General features: G+C 47.2%; 1 protein-coding gene across 3 annotated transcripts in view; it reads right to left on the bottom strand.

Moving 5' to 3' along the window:
- The window catches only part of TRIP4 (thyroid hormone receptor interactor 4), a 28,851-nt gene that overhangs the window by 3,854 nt on the left and 2,809 nt on the right, over positions 1-22,188 (bottom strand). For 2 of the 3 annotated variants that reach the window (XM_019619309.2, XM_019619308.2), the window contains exons 4-13: positions 20,746-20,973; positions 19,803-19,881; positions 17,881-18,010; positions 17,481-17,696; positions 16,869-16,995; positions 15,954-16,141; positions 14,937-15,061; positions 14,032-14,123; positions 828-930; positions 380-645 (exon numbers count right to left, since the gene is read on the bottom strand). In XM_019619309.2, coding sequence (XP_019474854.1) covers positions 548-645; positions 828-930; positions 14,032-14,123; positions 14,937-15,061; positions 15,954-16,141; positions 16,869-16,995; positions 17,481-17,696; positions 17,881-18,010; positions 19,803-19,881; positions 20,746-20,973 — 1,386 coding nt within the window. In that variant the 3' untranslated portion in view covers positions 380-547. Of the gene's footprint in view, positions 1-379; positions 646-827; positions 931-14,031; positions 14,124-14,936; positions 15,062-15,953; positions 16,142-16,868; positions 16,996-17,480; positions 17,697-17,880; positions 18,011-19,802; positions 19,882-20,745; positions 20,974-22,188 lie in introns of those variants that run through there. The other variant, XM_010717150.3, reaches the window with a different exon arrangement.

The raw sequence follows: 22,188 nt of genomic DNA on the forward strand, positions 1-22,188 counted from the left end.
TCGTGAGGCCCCAGCTGCAGCGCTGCGTCCAGGCCTGGGGCCCCAGCACTAGGAAGGGTGCGGAGCTGCTGGAGCGGGGCAGAGGAGGGCACGGAGATGCTGCGAGGGCTGCAGCACCTCTGCTATGGAGACGGGCTGAGGAGCTGGGGGTGTTCAGCCTGGGGAAGAGAAGGCTGCGGGGAGACCTCACTGCGGCCTTCCAGGACAGGAGGAAGAGCGACATTTACACAGGCAGATAACAACAGAAAAGGAGAATGGCTTTAAAAAAAAGAGGGGAGATTTAGGTTAGATGCTAGGAGGAAATTTTTTACTCAGAGGGCAGTGAAACACCAGCACTGCTGCCAAGAGACCCCATTCCTGGAGGTGCTCAAGACCAGGCTGGTTGGGGCCCTAGGCAGCCTGATCTGGTGGGGGACAGCCAGCTTACAGCAGAGGGTTGTAACTGGGTGGGCTTTCTGGTCCCATCCAAGCCAGGTCATTCTGCGATTCTATGATTCCTGCCTCACATCCTAACCCGGCCTGCAAGCACTCGCAAGCTGCAAGCAGATCAGCTGCAGACATGTGTTTCCTCAGAGCACATGAGCACCATGATTCCCAAGTGTTTGCAGAGGCAGGAAGAGGCATGTATTTGGAAGGAAGCAACATCTGGGGAAAGAGGAACCAAAGACAAAAATATTACAGATGTATTTGAATCATTAAACAAACACCTATAGATCAAAGAGCGCAGGGCAAAGGTTGTGAACTCATATGGCAAAGGCAAGCAGAGGTGGTGAGGAGAGCAGGCAAGAAAGGCCAAGGAGGGCATCTGTGGAAACTTTACTACTTACAGATTTTGGGCTTTCCTTTGATGGGAAACTTCACAACCATCTCCTGGGGATTAGTGCAGATAAAGACAAATGGAGACCCAGATTCCTGGCTCAAATCCGGATACTGTGAAACACAGACACATGCACAAAACAGTCAGACAAACTGCAGTGGGTGTGAAAAGATCTCTACAATGAGGAGCAGCACTAAAGGAAACGCTTCCAGGCAAACCATTACTGAAGAGGTGTAAAACAGGGTTTTACAGAAACAGCTCTGCCTCAGTGCCCTTACGCAGCCTGCGTCAAGTGAGGTTGATGGCTTGAAGAAGCTGGTTGCTCCTCTGGGCCAGGCACCCTGGGACAGGAACTCAAAGTCTACTGAGAGATTTCACTGTGATGAAAGCACCAGGGAATTTTACAGGTAGAGTGTAAACAGAGTGCTTCTCTCATTAACCACGGTGAAAAGGAAAGAAATAATGCCCAGTGTGGGAAGCACATGGAAATGCTGTCTGGATGCAGATCAACCTCACTGCCGTGCAAAAGTGAAACACAGAACTATAATAAAAAAAAATGTAAATACCAACTGTCCCTTCAGATCCTTCGCTGCAGGTCTGGTGCTGGCAGGTGTGTGCAGAGTGGAGGAACAGGGCAGCATAGGAGCTTGAGCCCAGGAAAGCCTGTGCAAGCTCACAGTGGAACCGGCTTCTCTTCCACGGGAAAAATGTTTTTTTTCCCCCTTGCTTTTCTCAAGCAGATCCAGAGAAGCTGCTGTATGCATGGGACAGGATGCCAGACCAGATGGAGCAGTGTGTCCTGGCAAATCCCCCATTTGTTCCTAACAAATGACTTCTAGGCGGAATGTTTGAAAAGCTCTCCCTCTCTTGCCGATCTGCCAAGATGGGTTTGGATGTGTCCTGAACAGCTGGGCACGGAGAGCGGAGCAGGGAGCAGCCCACTTTTCCTGCATCGCAGCGGGGTTTGGCAGCACTGCCAGCAGTTAGGGGAGATTTACAGAAGCCTGACACCAGGAGTGGATCAACAGGAAAGCGTTTCCAGCCCCCTCATTTTACAACAGCATGGGCCACGTTTTCTGAGCAAGAGATGTACGTGCACTTAGCTGTGCTGTGCAACACCTGTGCTGGAAGAGAAAGAGCCACGCTCATCCTCAAGGCCCGCAGATGCCCTGCTGCACTGATCTGCTGCTGGACAAGTTTCTTCCTTTTATTTTTTTTTTTCCTAAGTCACATTACTGGATTTGCTTCCACCACTTTGTGCTGATGCCAAGGATTTTCATTTCCCATCTGCAGGGAGGGAGGATCTTGGAGGGTTACAAAGCACCAGTACGAATATCCCAAGCCAACGCCTGGTGAGTGCGAAATGCTAGCCCGGCTTTATTGCTCTTGCTATCGTACGGGTGACTGCTTAGCTTTCCACAGCCAGGGACTGGACTTCCCCAGCAGCTCTCGCACTAGCAGGGCCTCTGAAGACCACACCATAGAGCTGCGGGGCCGAAGCCACCATCCCAACCATCTGGTGACAGAAGCGATGTGTCCCTGCTTTATGACACGTGGTTTGGCCTCCGCTCATTCAGGTTGTGTGTCCAAGACCACAAAGGTCTTCCCAAACCTCTCCTAGGTGGATCTGAACACCACAGCACTCCTCTCACACATCTCACAGGCCCCCACAGTAAGAAATATCCCCTAACAGGCATCCAGGCATTAAGAGCAGCCAAGCTTGTTTCTCCATTGACAGATCTCACCCAAAGCCAGGATCAACTCTTCAGCTCTAAAAGCTTAACCCAATCCCAAGGCTGAGATGGAGGCCACAGCTGTGACTTGGGTTTACGTTTCCACACCACAGCCTTTCATCTCCTCTCCCAGGGCACATTTCTGTACACTTGCCAAATCTGTGCAGTGTCTGTGCCCTGCATTTTAAAAGCTTCAGTCTTTCCTCTGGCATCTCAGCCCAGGATGCTAGGAAGGAGCCCCCTACCAAGACACTATTTTGGGTTTCCTATTGTATCTACCCCCAAATTCCCCCACACCATCCTGGTGAGTGGCAGAGGCAGAATATTCCTGGCTGTTACAGTCAAATAATCTTTTGCCAGAAAACACATCACCAGGACCAAGTGCACAGCCTCTCCCTGGTGCACTTGTAAGCAGTGGATATGAACTCCCTCAGCAGACTTAATTCCCAGAGATCACCAGAGGAGTTAGTATTTCCTAGCTCCTGTTGCTATTTAGTTCCCTTACCAGCACCCTCTCGTAACATCACATGCCATCACCATGCTGGGGATGAGCAATGTAACAGAACCAGCAGGCAACAACACGCTACCTTGTCTGGTCATCAACAGGATTGAGAAAAAGCATTGAGGGAGAACAGCACAGAGATTCCTGCAGCTTAGCTCAGCACTAGGAACCCAGTTCCTACCTGCCACACTCCAAAGATGCCTCTCCTATCAGCAGTGACCTGCTTGACTTATGTTCCGATCACAGACACAGGCATCAAGACGTGAAGCACATTTGTCTCTGTTCAATTTTCCACAGTTGCCCAAGTGCCTAATGAGTAAAAAACTCGTTTCTCAAAGTGCCATTGGCACTTTGGAAGGCTTTTAATGACATTTACGATCCTTGGCCGCTCTGAGAAAGTTCTCCTTCTGTTCAGCTGTATGCAATTCTTCCCACCCAATTTCCTCCTCAAACAATAATCTCTCCCTAAAACACTTCCCTAAGGCAATGGCATTTCCATCCTACTGTTTTTATCGACTGTCTGCAGCTTTTCTAGACCAGCATCAGAGGGGTCAGTGCTTCTGCTCTGGACTGCAAGAGGTCAGCTGAGTCACTCTACAATCAATAAGTTGATGATGCTGAGAAAAAATTTGCTCCCAACTACTATACCCCACAGACTGCAACCACTGCTCTTCAGCACTTCAGCAAATGCAAGACTGTAGGAAAAGGCCAAAGACGAGGTCTAGTGTGCCAGAGAGAGGGGAGGAACCAGTAAAACGGGCCTGCAACAGCTTTTTTTATTTTTATTTTTTTTAGTTCTTTAAATAAATCTCCACAGTGAAGAGAGAGGGCAAACCACACTTCTTCAATGCCAGAGACCAAAAATCCAACCCAACTGGGAGTCTGATGGGGGAATGTTCCCTTCAGTTCCAACTGCACTCATCATTTTAATTTTGAGGGTGTAAATAAGATGGGACTCAGTACTCTGGGACTTTAGCATTGCCTCTGTTAGGAATCGATTCAGCATTTAAGAGAAGATGGCTAGAACGAGCTCTAAGTAAGTCTGGAAGCCAGGTTGCCCCTCGAGAAGGGAAAAACCCACCCCCAAGTCCACAGACAAGCCAGAAAGCTCTGAAGGGGTTGCACAATATAACTGCAGTGAAAGAAAAAACAATTTGGTCTCCTTCCAGCCCTTCTGCCACCTCATAGCAGGCTTGCAAGATGGCTGTTCGGAAGGCAGTGGGCACTGTGGGCTGCAAACAGTTTGCCAACTGCTGCTTCAAAACCCCACGTATGCTCTGCGCATGGCTGCGTCAGCACAACCACCGCCCTCCCCTCCTCGCTCACCCCAGCCACAAGCAGATGTAAGCTCCCATCGTCCCTGCAAGCACACTGGCCAGGCTTCAATTTGCTGCTAACAGGTTTGTAAGAGCCTAGCTGTGAAGAGATTAGCAGGGAGAAAAGGGGAAAAAAAAAAAAAAAAAAAAGCAGGTCTCCAGGCAGCTTAACGCACAGAGCTCGAGGTTAAATGGAGCATCTGAGCACAAGCTGGAAGAGGGAGCCGCACTGGGCTCCTGCAAAAGCCAGCCACCAAATCACCAGCACCCGCCCTCTCTCTGGAGCTGGTGCTTTGAACACACATTAAGTGGCTATCAGATGTCCCCAGCAGCTACCCCAATCAGGCTGCAGGCAGGGATAATTGCTAATGAATGTTCCCTACACTTTGCTTTCACCGTCCCTCATCTCCCATCACCAGCTTGTCACGGCCAAAAATAGCAGCAGGCCTGCCGAGCCTCTCCGCTCCACAGCCCACAGCCAAGAGCAAAGCAGGAGCTCGGAGTCAGCACGGAAACAATCCCATCCTCTCCAACATTAAGGAAACCCTCTGCAGTGTTTTTCCCCCACCAATCTGCCAAGGGAACTATTTTTTCCTTAATTGAGGTGAAGCCTGGGGCTGGATGCGGGGGCCACGCTTGCTCAGGCATTGCTGGCTGGCTTTCCTTGCAGGTGATATCCCTGCTTTCTCCTCGTTCCTGGGCTCCCACGGCAAACAATGAGCGAAGAGGGACAGGCGCTGTTTCCTTGGGAACCACCAGTGCTGCCCTTGGGCCAGCCCTTCACCCCTCTGCAACAAGATGCACCTGCTTGAACCGAAGGGTACAGAAACAACCAAAGGAAGACGTGCAAAACCGTCACTAAGTAGATGAGCTCTGCTCTGGAGGACCCAGTGGAGGAACAAAGGCCACGTGCGATGGAGCAGAGGTTCTGTGCGGCACAAAGCGCAGAGCAAAATCATTCCCCAGCAGCTTCGCTGGTGACCTTTCAAGCTCCTCTTGCAGTCTTATTAAGGCCTCCAGACACACAAGCTGGAGGAAATAAACAAGAGATCGAAGGCTAAAAATACCGAGTGGAAATTGCCCCAGCGTTTGTTTTCCCTTTTTCCCCTGCCTGCCTGAAACCCAGAGCCCTGCAATGCAGCCCACTCTCCTCCACTCGTCCCCGCAGGCAGCCCAGCTTCGGCAGAGAATTGCACGCTGGAACCTGTAGTCCTGCCGCCATCTGCTCCATCTTAGGGCTGCTGGGGGCTGTGGGGCGGGGAATCCAGACAGAGCTCTGCGCAGAGGTTGTGCCGGGGGGTGAAGGCGTTGTGTGGGGTCAGCCATGGGAAGGGCCGGATCATTTCCCTAGTATGCCTCCTCGGAGCCCAGCGCCGGTCCAGGACACCGGCTCACAGCTCGGCCTTCACCTCCCTGCTGCTCTTGAAGAGCTTCAAAATAAAAGAGGCAGCTCTGGAAAGCAAAGCTGTCTGGAAAGAATAAAAGCAAGCAGAGCCCATGTGTTGGCAAAAGCACTCGGTTATTCCTCACCGTAAAACACATTCAGGAAAAAAAAAAGTCTTGGCAGGGATGGTGTCCCTCTGAAAGAGCAGAACTGCTGTAAGCAGGCCCATAAATCAGCCGTCCTCAGCAGGCAGAAACATGCACCAGGCTCCAAGAGCTGGGAGCAGCAGCCTGGCTGCAGGCAAGCAAGGGAAGCGGGAGGCAAAGGAGGTGAAGCGCTGCCCAGGACAGCGTGCCTGGGAGAGGGGAAGGCGTGGGGAGGCTCGTGAGCCTGTCTGGCCTCCACACAACTTACTTCCTTCGGTTTTCCTTGTGATTTGTGGGAAAGGCAGATCCGCTCTTCTTTCATGCCTCATAAGCTTCATAGCTGTCAGACTAACATAACAGGTAATTAACTACTAAACAGCCATTTTCTCCTCCTCTCCTGAGGGAAATTGCTCACCATCCAGCTAGAAAATGTTTCTTTAGCGGTTTGTGAAAAGAGAAAAGAAAGTCAGTAGTTTCTGGCAAGCAACGGGGCTGCAGCAGCCAAATGGGGACGCTGATGGCAGCACTTGCAGTGTGGACACCAGTCCCACGTGCACGTGGGATTCAGGAGAAATGGAGCTCTCAAAAATGAGGGTGAAGACACAGAGCAGGCTGTGCCATTGCTAGTCGACCGAATGCAGTCTGCACACTATTGGTAATAACCCAGGTTCCTGCTCCTGCAAAAGAGAGGCTCAGGTACAACTGCAGACAAAAAGGACCAGCTAATGGTCCTGTGATGGTCCAGCAGGTAGGAGTTAGGCAACAGCAAGAAGAAAAAACCCTTCTTTCTCGCTGCAGGACAAGGCTTCAGTCAGACAGCCTCCATGCCCAAGCAGTGCCCTTCCTCCTTCATCGCTTTTCCAAGGACGGGCATGCTGAAGCATCTTTTCCCCATCTGTTGTTCTGACAGCAGTAGTCTCCACTGCCTCGTTACACGGACCTTTGCTTTTGGGGATTATCAAGCCAATCTTCCCAGCCCAGCCTTCATTCTGAAGTGCTCCAGGATACGTTTGCACAGCAAAGACGGCACCGACTGGCAACAGGAGCCTTCGCCCGAGCCAGGCAACGCAGGTTTGGGCTGCTGTGTGATCTCTTCCTGGCTGCCGGCCTCACAAAGTGCTCACAGAACACCAAGTGCTTCACACCGAGTCTTGATCTCCCAACATGGTCTCACATCATGCTTCCAACTTTGAGCAAGTGTTCAGCCTTCTTCTTTTAAGGACCCATTCCCTGCGCCTCAGCACAGGCCAAACAGGCTTCTGGCTCATGACAAACACTTTCCTAAACAGAAATTCCAAAGCAGATCCAAATTTCTAGAAATGCCAAATTTTCTAGCCTGAGGCAGAAACATCCAGTGCTGCAGTGAACAGGCAACCCAGAAACTCTACTTGCAGCCCTTAGTCAAAGACCACCACGTCGGCACAGAGGAGCCGCTCCAAGAAGGCTGGCTTAGAAAAGAGATCCGCAGCCACACTCAATGCGAATCAACACGAGAGGCAAAAGAAAAAAGCAGTTTGGCAAAAAACAAAAACAAAAGCCATCAGCCAAACTTTTGTTTGAAAGCCTGTCAGGTCTAGACTGCAACGTGTGAGGAAGGAACAGCTCAAAACCACAGCTGCTAATGGTTATGGATTTGGCAATCAAAATGTCTTTGTTAAAAAAAAAAGTTAACTGCCTTACTATTGAGGTTACAAACCGCAGCCTTGATGCATTGTTGCAGTCAACATCCTCCCTGCTGTTTTTGAGAGCTTACATCTGCTGCTGGCAGATAATGTGCTGGCATTGGCTCCCTCCATGAGAATGCACAAGGAATTTTGCTAGCCAGCCTGCCTTCCTTTCCCCTTCTTCCCACAATCATGCCTGCCAGTTGTTGCCTGTTCTGCCCCTCACTTGATTGGCCAGTAGGCAACCAGACACGCAGGCAGCGGGCTGGAATCACCACGGGATCCTTCCCTGAATGGTCTGAATCCTCCAGTGGGTGTTCCATGCCTCAAGCTGTGGTTCTGCACCACGAGCTGTACTTTGATTCAAGGGGCAGAGGAAGCAATTAAACGTAGTAAGCAACAACAGGACTTTGAAATGTAGGTGTAATACTTAAGTTCATTCTGGTGCACTTGATTTTGAATCACTGAACCACAGCAGTGGAGGCAGGGCACGTCACGTCCCCTCTCCTCTCCCAAAATCAGCCTGTGACACAGGACCCACAGCCACCAACATCCTTCTGTGGCTCAGATCCCACCCCTAGTAAATCCATAAGCAGCATGAGAAGGACCTGAGATGTTTACAAAATGCCTGACTAGCATCAGGGGAAACTTGGGTGGTGGACTTGGAAAAATATTCAGTAGTGTAATAGGCTCAGCTGAAAGAACCATTTCATACTCCAGTGCCAAGGGAGCGTGGAGGCAGGGCAACCTCAGCTGCAATGCAGCCCCACTGCTTGAGCTGTCAGGTGAAAGCATGGCAGTGGGGAGGAGAGAGGCAACGAGGGAATGAGGAGAAAACAGGGCACCTGCTTCTGCTCAGAGCACCTGCACCCTGCTAGATGCAGCCAGGCATTTTCAATCCAAGTTCCATAAAGTCCTTACTTCTTCCTTTGAAACTCTGATTTAAAGACTGGTGCAGCTGAGCTCAGCATGTGAGGAAGATTAAACCTAACTTTGGTGAATGCAGCTCGGTGCAGATCAGACATCCACATCCTTGCCCTGCTTTCTTCCAGCAGCTGCTGCTCCCCGAGGAGGCACGACACTGCCGGCGGGCTGCTGGTGCTATTGATCTGGTCACTGAAGCATCAGGCTATTTCTCATAGCCGAACCAGGATTTGCAGCTGAGTGACCAGTCTGTTTGGGGCTGTGAAATCGATGCCGTGCCGGTGAAAGCTGAAGCAAGTCAAATCTTTGGGCCCTCAGCTGTGTTTTGTAGCTGTCGCTGCCCTCACTGTTTAGGATCACCACCTAAAGGCACGGCCGTGGCTCAACCCAGCTGAGCCACAGCTGGGAAACCAGGGCACCTGGCTTGAGGTCGGTGTTATCTAACCCTCAGTTTCAGGATTAATAAAACCCAAACGCCAAGAAGAAGGCAAGTAACAGTGACCGCATCTGAAAGAAACAAATTCCCAGATCGCTGACTAGTTTGTTGAAATGGTAGCAGAGGCTAAGTCCACAGTCATCATTAATTAAGTCATATACTTCAGCCTTGGCTTCGTTTCTTTCCCTAGGGCCTATGAAACCAGAAGACAGGGCAAGCTAGCCCCTATCATTCGATTTCTTTGGCATGTTAATGCATTCCTAAATTAATCATCATCAAGTGACAATCTCTCCTTCATCTTAACAGAGTGAGCAGTGGCCTCGGTAAACCTGCTGGCTTATGCAAGGCAGCTGGAGCATTAGAACGGCTTCTGATGAAAACCAAAGCACTTCACATACAGAAAAACTCCCCCATCTCTTACCGTTGATAATCCAAACCAGCTGTGTGCCTATTCTGCTTCTACAACTAAGAAGCAGAGGTGCTTTGTGTCTAGAGGAAGTACAGCGAGGAACTGAATAAAGACACGCATCACCTGTAGGTCCCTGCAAACCAGACTAACACCTAATGCTATTGGATCTGGCATCAGGCTCCGTGTGAATGACAAATTCAGCTTAGGAGAACTCAGAGACCCGTAAAGTTCAAAGGCCTTCCTGTTGGTTGCAGTCACTAACAGCTACCTAGACATCTTTCCTTTTGCACTAACCTGATCTAGTCCCCAAAACCTGAAACCTTGTTAAATCCATTCATTTGAAGAGGTGTGATAACCAAGCCTTGGGAACCAGAAGCATCTCTTTGGTGGGAGTGAGCAGAGGAGTCTCCTAGCTACGTGCACCAGACAGCTACACCACTGCAAAAAAGAGCTTTTGTCTCACCTGCAGCTTGTGCTAGGAAACCTTTATGGAGGTGCATACTTAAATCTCCATATATTCATAATGTTCTTCAAAGTACATTTCAACATATGTGTTTATGTTCCTCCCTCTCATTAACTTATTTCTTGGGAAAATATCACTAGCGTGTTATTGTTCCTTATTTGCAGATAATCTGAAAAGGCACTCACTGGATTCTAAACACAGAAATTTCCTACCTCCCTCCTTCATTCCTACAGGATAAATTAAATCACATCCTGTATGCTTAGCACCCAATTCTTTCTTTTTTTTTTTTTGTCTGTTACTTCCACTGGGGAGGAAAGAGGAGGACAAGAGATTAAACATAAATTTCCTGAGGGGGAAAAAAAGAAACCTATTTAAATGATAGCTGCAATCTCGTGGCACAGAAATAGCTTAGACACGTTCCCTTGTGCAGATTTAGGACACTAGGCGATCACCTAGAAATGAAAAATAAACACTTTACTCCTGTCAAACATAATTACCTAATATTTCAATCCAAGATTATAGCTACTGCTAGGTATCAGTATCTGTGTGTGCTTGCATTTAAAATAAGTCCAAACACACCTATCAACTACTAAAATAGCAGCAGCGGAAATGTTCCTTTTCCAGTTAAAGTAACAGTCCCTCTGATCAAAGTCATTAGCAAAATGAACATGGACTTCAGAACACATTAAAACAGCATAAATGTAAATAGTTCTCTGCTTGCTTTAGGCTCCTGCCAAGCCCTGCCTGCACCATCCCATGTTTCCTCAGTTACCAGTGCTGAAGTCACCAACACCTAATGCAGGAAAAGAAAGGCAGCTCCTTGCTCTGCTCGAGGTGTCGGTGACGTCAGCCCTCAGCAAGGAAAAGCAGTCATCAACACTCAGATCTTGACAGGGGAAAAGTTTCCAGGTCACCTCTAGCACCGAAAAACGTAACAAAGGGATCATTCTGATCTGAACCAGTGCTTCTTGGGTGACTGCCATCAGCAGGAGGAAATGAGTCCAGAAGGCACTCCAAGTAGGTGCAGGATGCCTGAAGAGCAGCTAGAAATACTGAGATTTAAGAGCCACACAGAGGGATCTGCTGGCATCAGCCCTAGGCAGCGGGCTGAATTCAGAAAGCAGCTTTTGCTTCACTCCCCTGGGAACAAAGCAAGCTACACCAAGTGCCTTGGGTGGACTTTCCTACCCGATAGTAATTCAGCTCCTAGAGCAGCTTCTATCGAAAGATCAGAGCAATGAAATTAGGTATACATCATCTCTGAGAGGCAAGTGCTGCCTTATTTCCTGCATGGGAAAGAGACCCAGAGGAACTTATTGAACTAGTCCATACCATAAACAGCATAGCTGGGATTAGGGCGATGTCATCTGACGTGGTGCTGACTTTAATCACAAGGACATCTCTCCTCAGCAAACATCCTCCTCTGCTCTCTGCTACTGCGTGCAAGATCTTGTCCTGTCATCACTTCTTGCAAAGCCCTGCAGACCTGCAAACCACTTCAGCAAACCAAGCCACCTTCAAACACTGCACACTGCAGGGCTGACCCCTGTGAGGGGGTTATGCAAGGCCAGACCTGCGTGTCCGGTAATAACATGAATAAGTAACCAGTCCCAAACAATAAGGCAAGCGCTTGCACAAGTGTAAAAAATATATATATCAAAAAATATATATCCTCAGGAAGGATGGATCAGCAAGAGCCTCCCTTGTCTAATGGAAAGGATTGTCACAAGAGTCAAAACCAACTCCTGTGGCTGCTGGAAAAAGCGGGGTCAGCATCAAACAGCAATGGGAACTATTTCATCTTCAGCTGGTGGGGACAACCCACAAACACAGCTTGCTCTGTGCTTGTGAAATTATTTCTTGTGGAAAACACAGAAGCTTCCGATAAAAGTTGGGGAAGAGGAGAGGTGTGAGCCTGAGCACAGTGCTTGAGGAGCTCTGCAGTGGTTTCATCCCTGAGGTCTCTGTGGCAGCATCGCATTGCCTTACCTGGTAATACACTGCAGCTCTTCAGAAAATTGCCAGTGTTTTTCGTATACTTTAAGTGGGGAGATAATAACATCGGCCTTTCCTGCTCCCCCTGTACCTAGGAGGAGACCTTGTACACCAAGTAATCGCTGGATTACACTGCTGACAAGTGGCTTTGGGGCTGCTTGCTGATAAACCCGGGCTGAATCACCAGTGCGATCAACAGGGATTTCCTGCTCCCAGCGAGATCCAACTTGGATTTCTGAGCTGGTGCTACAGGCATTTTTGTCTTGCTAGCATTTGCAATTAAATTAATCTCAGCTTCTTCCAGATGCACTTGCGGCTCATTCTTGTCTAAAACCACACACATTTGCTCATCAACCAATTTCAGAAGGATGCTCAGATCTCTGAGTTCAATCTTACAAGCTAGAGAAACGAACACTGCATACACTGCCTGGGTAAAAAGACTGACAAAAACACTGTAAAAAGAAAACAAATTAAGAATTATAAAAATTTTGTCATGTGGGAGCAGCAAAAGCCAGAGAGACACAAACCCACATCTGCTATGGCTTTTGAGAAGAAAATCTCTTGCCTATAGGTATGATAACAGCATTCCTGGAATATGCTACTGTTTTCCTGGTGTTTCTCCAGCCAAGTGGTGTCAGCAAACTGAGAGGAATTTACAGAGACTATTCTTTACTGTGAAATTTCTCTGTGGGAGGATTAAAAACTATTTACCAACATCTTGATTTCAAAATTTTAAGAAGCTGTTGCAGCCATTGTACCAGCACCTAAAGAACGTGCCCACAGTGGAAGAAGAGGAATTGTGGATGATGATAATATAGAAAAAAAAAAAAATCCTACACTGACCCCAGAACTTCTTCCTCTTCTCTCTGCCAAGGATTGCTCCTACACAAAGGCCAAAAGTGCCTGCAGACTGCTGTATTCTTGTCCCAAAGCTCCCTCTGCTGCTCATAGTCTAACCTTTTCCCCTTTCTGAGAGAACTGACCCTGACTGAAAATAAGCAGAAGCACTCTCTTTATCTGTGGTTTCCAGGCATCAATCTCGTAACTCGTGCTTGCTAAAAACCTCAGGGGTGTGGCAAGGCCAGAAAAACACCTTATGAGAAACTGCCATCAGCCACTGATGCCTCTCCAACTAGTGCTAGAAGGCACTCATCAGTCTGGTGCATTCTTCTCCTCTGTCTCAAAAGTCTGTCTTGTTCACTATCAAGTGAACGTGTTGGGGTCTGCCAGTTCCCATTCGACCAAACCTGGCCGTTCATGGGGCAGAGGAATGAACAGACAGCGCTGAGGACAAGCCTACTGTGCTTAGCGCTAACTGCATACTTGGCAGATTAATAAAACACACCCTGAGGAAAGCAGCTGCTCCACGTCTGGGGCATGGAGTCTGACACCGCATCGCTGAACAGAATCAGACTTCAGGAGGTCTCTGGTCCAACCTCATTAAGTAGGAGCAGTTTGAGAAAAAAATATTGAGTGCCAACACCTGTACTCAGTCTCCAGAGAGACGATGAGCCAACCGTCACCGCATTTTGAGTGCAATAGTCCAACCCGTTTTCAGCCCTAACAGCTCTGCGCAGACATGTTTTGGATATACGCATGCTGTAGGAGACTCCAGTGACAGCCTTGCTGAATAGAAAGGCTCTAACCATTTGATCATAGAGGGCTACCAGATTAGTCAAGAATCTTTAGGTAAAGTCCTCTCTGAGATGGAAAGACCAGTGTAGGCATACAGCCTGGTTGGGCAAAACATTGAGCAATTCTGTCAGCATCTTGTGTTTAAGAGAAACAATCAGTGCTTTAAAATAAGTCATATTCAGGTGAGATTAAGGCCCTGAGTTTGCCAAACGAGGATAAAAACCAGAAATACAACACCCACAATCTTCTGTTGCACATTTGTCCACACAGGGAAAGCAACAGCTGTCAGGAGCCTTTGCAGCATGATCTATCAAGCCTCTGTTAGTTTAGTAGCTATGAGTCCTTACTGAAAAGAGTTTCATGGTATATGAGAAACTAGTTTCAGCAGTGCCAGAGAGGCTGACCGTAGATTGAATCCTTACAGCCCACCACTGATGAAACATTATCTTGCTTAGCCATACAGAACTGCATGGTAGAAGTGCCTCCTCTCATCACACTTGAATTTTTTCCTTCACCATCTTCTCTAGAGCATCTCAGAAAAGTGAGTTACACCAGTTGGAAAAGTTTTCCAGAAAATAGAGGCTTGTAAAGGTTTTACTGCACTCACCTGCTCATTAAATTGCTCCTGCGATAAACAATCAGTTACGTCCACACAGCCCAGGAGGCACCCTGAGGGATAATCATTCGGAAATTCCACATCTGCCATCAAAAGAAATATATTTTAAGGGGCACACATCTCCACACACATTGCTGGGATCTCTCAATCCCCAGGTACCCCTCCCTCCCTCAACACACCTGCACTTTTTAAGGCAGAAGAAAACATAAGGCAACTTTAACATTCTGAAGTTCTTTTTTTCCATTTTCGGTAGGGAAAGAGCACACTGGCATAAGCTGTGTGCGCGTTGAAAATGGTAAAGGTTGTGCATTGCTCTCCCCACACATCCTCAGCCTGCATGACATTCCTGCAAATGACATTTCAGACGTGCAGAAACACTGCACAAACATGTGTGCAGCACAGCCACTAGTATTCACCTACCGACATGAGAGAACAACATTTTTGTGGTAAACTGCATGTTTTCCTTCTTGATTCCCACAAGATCAGAATACACAAAAAACCTTTAGCATCCCTGTGAACAGAGGGCAGCACAAGCAACTTCACACACACACACACACACACACACACACACACACACACACACACAAACAAACAAACACACACTTGGTATCTTGTTGCTTGAGCCCAGAATAAAATGAAGTCCTTCGCTGTCAAAACTGATCAGGGAAGTCAGGCACAATTTGCTAGTGTTTGTGCTTGGAGTATCTGAGCAGCCTAAGGATGGAGTGAAAGTCTGCCACCATACCAATGCAGCTGATGAAATGCACAAAGGATGAAGAGAATTTCAAGAACAGAAAGTAAAAAAGTGAAGCAGTAATAACTGCTCAGCAGAAAAGGCTTTCTGACACTGCTCATTATGTGGCTCAATGTGCAAAGATCCAAGGAGGGAAGTTCACCTTTCTGAAGCAGCATTGTATAGGTGGTCTCCAGTTCAGAGATCTCCTGAGGGGAAGGTCTTTTGGCAGTAGCTGCAATCCACAACCGCCCTCTATGAGATGTGTACCAGGTCCTGCCCTCCACCCTAGGAGAACAAAGGAGAATTTAGGACTTAGATTTCAAGAGAATTCCCACACAGACTTTCAATCTAACGTTTCGCTAGGTAATTCCTGTTGCTAAACTTTGCCCTGACTACATAAACTTCAAGCAGCGTGTCAGAACTAGAGAAAAGCTGAGAAGGGCAAGAAATAACGCCACAAGCAAAGCATGTCCTCACTCCTACAGAGTAACAGCACAAAAGGACATCAATCTCCTGTAAAAACAACAGTATGTTGGAAGTGTGCAGGACAATCTGCTTGAATAATTCACTTATAAGCTCCAAAGTTGGCACATCAAGCATGCACTCTAGAGAGTAACAAACAAGCAGACACCTGTACGGGGCAGCCCTTAGCTATGGATCTCAGCATGGGCACCAAGCACCAATGCTGCACCTGTACCAAAGCAGCCCAGATCACCTCAATGCAGAATCAGGGCACGCTGAGATTTACGGCATCTTCAGACTGGGAGAAGAGAAAGCTTTGCTCTCTAACATGAAACATTCTTTGAAGGAAAGAATAAAGGCTGAAGATGATTCCTTGTTCTATATTAACGGCAGGAAAGATGAATTAACACGCCAGGCATGCTGGGCTGAAGGAGCTTCTGTTTGGAACCTGATTCCTAGGCCAGAGGGGAAAGACGTGTGCAAGGTATGGGGTGGGTGTTTTTTGGTTTGGCTTAGTTTAAACGCTATTGGCTTCTTTATCACAGACAAAAAGACCAGAAGAACATTTTCAGCCTATTTGCCTTTCGTATTCCAGAAAAGTACGCCCTGACTATACCGCAGAAATGTCAGCATCTCTCCATAGCTTGAACCTTCCAGTTTAGCTATTTTCATGAGAAATGGATTCAGTGGGCTTCTCCAACATTTTACTCTTTACCTTTTGATTCCTCTTATGAGCAAGGAAGCCCAAGGCTGGTGCATGCTGAGGCACCAACCATCATCTGAGATCTCCTGTAACTCTCGGTCCTGAATCCGCAGCCTGTTCCGCTCTGAGCCAAACTCTTCTCCAGCACCCATGGAATGGGTGACTCCCCTGTGTGGGAGCAAGCCAGTTTGGTCCACCCACTTCAGTGTTCAAAAGAAACAAGAAAAAGGTTAGCACCTCTCTAGTAGCAATGTATATAAAACGTCAATCCTATTTGAAGCTCTCCTCCACTTAAAGACAGTGTTATATTACTCTTACTGGGATCATTCATCCTTCCCTGCAAAGAGAATGCTGCACTTGCACGCCGTACTTCAGTAGTAGGGAAGGCAAAGTGAATCCACTCTGTGTAGCTCTTCCCTTCTGTGCAGCTAAACTACAGATTTAAAGAATAAAACTGCAGGCTGGTGTTTTAAAGTATTCATAGGGAAATACAATTTTCAAAGCAAGTTCACAGCTGTCAACACTCAAAACTGGTAATCATCCTGCTTCCAAAATGCTTAGCACACACCATTCATATCATGATTAAAGTAGAACTAGACACTAGAGATTATGCCCATTGAGATCAGGAAAGCTGGCAGAAAAGGCTTCATTAATAGAGCTGAAAAAAAACACAGCCTTAGGCTGACTCTCAGAAATGCTTCCAAATTCCTGAAGGGATGGCAGGAGACTACAACCCAAATAAACCAAACCTCTTGAGAGCAGGACCAAGAGCAGGGAACTGGCAAATCTTCTCTATCTCTAACTCAGATGGCAAACGAGAACAGGAACACTAGAATTCACAGTTCTTAAGCACAGCTCTCCCAGGGTTAGTCAGAATTCTGCTCTAAATCAGTTCAACTCATTCAACAAAACTCAACTCATACTGACCAAAGGAGCAGGCTGAAGAAGATGGGGATTCACTAACACACCAGAACTCGGAGTCATCTTTGCTTCTGGGTTGGCAGCTGGCTTGTTCAGTGTGCCACAATTAATGGCTTCAATAGTTTCATCCAGTCTGCAAGGACAAATGAGAGGCATGAGAATTCCCTCCTTCCCCCTGGCAAAATCCCTGCATAAACACCTCTAACCCGAGTCTTCCTGTTTTTTTAACCACTTTCCCTAAACTAGATGACTTCTTTGCTTTAATTTCAATGGTTATTCTTATCTACCACAGAAACTCTTCCAGGTTGGAAGCCGAGATTAATTGGTTCTGGTGAGACAATCCTTCTGCAACAACTTTGCAGGGAAGATTTATGTCTAAGAGATGTGTTAGCTCTGCAAGTCTCACACAGTCAAGCTTAGGCAGCGGTCTCAGCAGGTCTGTGCTGAAAGATCATATGCCGCAAGCCAAAAAGACCCTGAAGGAAGAAAAGGATCTGGGACTGCATCCCACAAACAGAGGTGCCCTTCAAGAGAATGGCTTGCACAGCTTTCTTACACTTACTTTTCCAGTAGCTACTCTTCACCAGTAGCAATTTTCACCTCCCTGCTCTCACTTACTTGCTGTGGTATTCAGCCATCCCACTGTCCTCCTCCAGGATCTGCCTTCCAGCAAAGTCAATGGTGATTTTTTTGGCAAGGCGGGAGGCATGGCGCAGCTCCTGCAGTTCCTGCTCTCTCTTCTGTAGGGCCTCCCTCTCTTGCTTGGAGAGCCACTGGTTGGAGTCCGTCGCAAAATAATCTGATTCATCATCAATGACCTGGGTTCGACGCACGCTGGTGAGAAATAACCACAATGGTGAAAGACCAGCACCGTATGCCCCAAACCTCCCTTTCTTCCTGCTCCCTTCTGCTCTCAGAGACATAAAGCAAGGACATCCCAACAGAACACACTGGAGGAGTTCATTCTTGTACTAGTGAATGAGAACACCAAACTTCAGTGCTCACAGCTGGTACTTACCTCGTCCTGTCAAACTCCAGCAACTTGTCTTTGTGCCTCACCGCTATCTCCAGGCCTGCTTTCAGTCTAGCTTCTTGCCGAGGCAGTAGGTCTTTGCTTATGGCATCCAAATTCCCTGAACTTTCAGCACCTGAGATAGAAAATAAATCACAGCTTCAGGGGAAGCCTGGTTGTTTAAAGCCCAGTCTCGGTGGGGTTGGCTGCAGACATGCCCCTAAAATAAATACCATTCAAAGAGTGGAAAGAAATACCTTGCATCAACATCACCGTCTGCCTAAACCAACTTCTGACCTTTCCTCCAGCCTCTTTCGCAAAGTTCCCCCTCCCAGTAGGAGAAAACATTTAAAACCTGAGTGACAATGTCTAGGCAGTGTTTAAGAGACAAAGTCTTGGTCTTTAATTTTCCTTTGGCCCTTTGCAATCACTTGAGCAATCCAAACCCATTGTCAGTGCAGGCCTTGAGGGTCCTCCTAAAAGCCAAATTATCCCCTAAGCGCTGTTACCACTACAAAGAGCCTCCAGTCACAATACATGGATGACAATTGCTAGTTATGCACAGAGCAAGCCTTGTGTCTGCTGCTGTACAAGCTTCTCACAAACGAAATCTTCCCACAACACACCTTAGCAGGTTTGTGAGACCAGCTGTTGTTAGAGAGAAAGAGAAAGAGACTGAGACTCTTTATATTTCTGTATATATATTCCCAGCAATAATCTCTTATTTCTTACCACTTCTGGCTAGAGGCCAAAACTCAACCAACCAAACAAAAGGAGAAAATGTTTGCCTCACAGCAACAATGGAACGAGCCAATGTATTTCACAGAGGACAACTCACAGCATAATGCCTTTATTTCAGGGAAACAAAAAAGCCTTTATTTCCCTGTAGCAGCCAATCCACATTTTTTCCCCTCCTGAGACAAACAGCCATCCACATTTCAGTCTTCACCTACACAGACAATGCACAAAGCGAGACCCAGCAGAGACAGAAGTGGAGCCCAATAAAATGGGTAAGAAAAAGGGATCCTGAAGTACAACAGGATCTCTACAGAAAGATTATAAACAGGCTGACTCTGACCAGCTATTGTATTGCTCCTGAGGATTTACAGGACCTCCTGCACATCAGCAGCTCTAATCAGATGTTGACACCAGGACCCAGAGTAAATACTTCCCCAGTTCCTCAGCAAAGTTTATTTTTCAACCAAGAACACTGTGACCTTGGCTATATTTCAACTCAACTCAGACAAACATCCCCATAATGCAGAGGTCTTCACTGGGAGACTGGGTATTATTTCCTTGTGCTTTCCTTGTCTCTGTTCTTATTTTTAGCTCCCAAGATAAGTGTTAGATGAGAGAAGCCATTAGAAAATTTTAACCAACACCTCTCTAGCCCTGGTAAATCAGACAGCACACATTCCACCCAGGACTTATCCCAATTTTCAAGGACTGCTGTGGTGATCCAGTTCAAATGATTGATTCAGGAATGCCTAACAAGCAGCCCTAGGGCCTCTGGGTTAAGGACATTATACACTGCCATTTGACACTTGCACTTATCACCACCACCGATGTCCAGAAACGCCACTGAGTGCTTGCTGAGGGCATACGGCATGCTGGCTTCTCAGCCACCCTTGCAATGCCCACCACAGACACCACGCAGCAATGAGGGCAAGTGTCACAGGGAAATATGAAGCAAAAGCAATTCATGAACTGCCCTGCCAATTTGCATCTCAGAGAAACATCCAGGCACCAGTTCATAGGAAAGAATTTCCCTTTGACTTTGCAAACAATTTGTCACAATTATGATTTAAACAACATATACAGCAAGATATGCATGCACTTGCTTCTACAAAGCAAGCACAGCGAGCAACACAGTGAGGCAAAGCAAAATGGGTTGGATTTATTAGTTTAAGATATGAGATGATACTAACCTGCCATGAGCTTCTTCAGCAGCTTCTGGCTCTTGTTTGAGTCCCGCTGAAGAATGTCCTGCTCTTCTTTAGTGCACACCTAAGTGGAAACAAAGGCTAAGAAGGACATTGTGTAGTCAACCAGCTTCAGAGCTTGGGACAACAGCTCAAGGTGAGCTGCTTAAAATGGCCCATGCCTTTATTCCTTCTGTGTTGTTTACATGGAGAGAACCCTGGCAGCTTGCTCTTAACTAACAACAACCTGTGCAAGTTGTACAGCCTGGTTCTGCAGGCAAACACACTGCTGAGCGCTCTGAGAGGACAAGACACCCTCAGAAGCTTCCTGAGCAGATGAACAACGCTTAACTCACAGTCCTTTACATGGTTGATCAAATGGAGATAAAGAAATCTTTGAAAGCTGCAGCCACCCTGATTTCAAACATTTTCTACACCCAACCAATATCCTCTCTGTGCTGAGGCTAACTTCACTGAATCTATATTCTTTAGCTTGCCCCTTTCTCCAAAAGGTGCCCCTTCAACCAAATGCAGGACATAAAGGAGATCCCAAATGATGCTGGCCCTGGTTTCTCTCCTCCCACTTACAGACCAAGCTGGGCTGTGCCCAGGACGAGGCTGAAGCCTGGCATGCATTTTGGACACCAGTGCAATGCAGGGACAGCCCTAAGAGTTGGTCATAACCAAGGTAAGCTCCAAAGCGATGCAAATTACAAGGGAAACTTCTCTGCTCTCTTCATAAAAACACAAAAGTGACTTGAAGCCACAAAAGTTCTTCCCCTGGCAGCAGATGCCACAGGTTCTTTCCTGCACAGCTCTGACTCTTGGGGCACTTTGCTTAGGGAGCGTTGATCCAAGACAAGAAGCTAATTCAGCACATTTAAAGCCCTGAGCAAAATATGATTCTACGTAAGAATGGCAAATAAAAAAAAACCACCTCATTACTAACCAGTGAACCGCAAAACAAGCAGGGTCCAGAGCCTTCCTGTTCACACACAATGCGCCCGCAGACCAAGCAGTTGTTGATGAGCTTGTGTTTCTGGCCCAGGCACTCACAGGCATGACGGCCAGGGATCAGGACAGCCAGCTTGTCTTGCCCTTCTTTGGTGTACAGGCTGACATATTTGGTCTTTCTCTTACAGGCATTGCTGCTGCTTGCAGTGCTGTTCTCTTGCGCCTGAGAAGAAAAATAAAGAAACTGTGTTCACACTGTGTTCACACTAATTTTAACAGCAAAGGGAAAACACTGATACTTGACCAGGCTGAGAAGACTCAGATAATCTCTATTCTGCCTAATCAGAATGAAATTCCCTCAGGTCTAAACCAAGACAACTGAAGGAGAATCTTAGGCCTGCCAGAAACAATCTGAGACATCTCACCAGAGCAAGGACATGAGGATGCTGCAGGCCCACTTGATCTCTTTGCTGCCTCTGCAAACTGAAATCACTTGGGTCTAGATGGCAGATGTGCTGTCAGTCCTGCACACGTGCAGAGGTTCTCCATGTTCTGCACATTCACATTTTTTGCTGTGAACATTTCATTGACGATACTCAAAACCAGATGTTTTGAAAATAAGCACAACAGACTTCAGACACAAACCCATCTCATGACACTGGGTGAGACTGGTTTCAAGTAAGAATTGCACACTAGTCACGACCAAGAAAAGGTAGGACTTAATATCTTGATCTATTTCAGCAAGCATCATTCACATATAAATGCACGGCTTGTCATAACCGTGACACTTAACGCTCCTCTTGCAGCTCAAGAACAACATCTCTTTGCCTCTTCTTTGCATAGGCTCCCTGACCAGTAGAAAAGAGAAAACCATTCCCCAGAAAGCCTGTTTTAATTCACCACTGAACAACAACTTGCACTTTCCAGCTCCTGCATGCTCAAGGATGTAGCTCACACGCTGCTTTTCCCAGCAGTAGTGACACACTGCAGCATACCTCTTGCTTGGCTGCTTTTACCAGCTTACTCTGTGCTCTGCTCTAAACCAAGCTACTGGTTTCACAATGAGAAGATAAAGCATTTCTAGTCTTTTCAGCTCTGCCCAACTGGCTTTGCTGCCACTACCAGATTCAAACTCCACTGTTCAGCAGAAACAAAAACAGATACAGTGACCCCAACACCTTGGCAGAAGTTTCTCAGTATTTCCAATAGGCTGAGAGAGAACTAGAAGGAAATCATAGAATCACTCAGGTTGGAAAAGACCTTAAAAATCATCAAGTCCAACCACAACCTAACCACATGTACAGCCTAACTAACAGCCCTCTGCTAAATCATGTCCCTGAGCACCACATCCAAATGGTTTTTAAGACATCCAGGGATGGTGACTCAACCACCTCCCTGAGGAGCCTCTTCCAGAGCTTAACAACCCTTTCTGTAAAGA

The sequence above is a fragment of the Meleagris gallopavo genome, chromosome 12 (assembly GCF_000146605.3).
Source record: "Meleagris gallopavo isolate NT-WF06-2002-E0010 breed Aviagen turkey brand Nicholas breeding stock chromosome 12, Turkey_5.1, whole genome shotgun sequence".
Classification (NCBI taxonomy): Eukaryota; Metazoa; Chordata; class Aves; order Galliformes; family Phasianidae; genus Meleagris; species Meleagris gallopavo.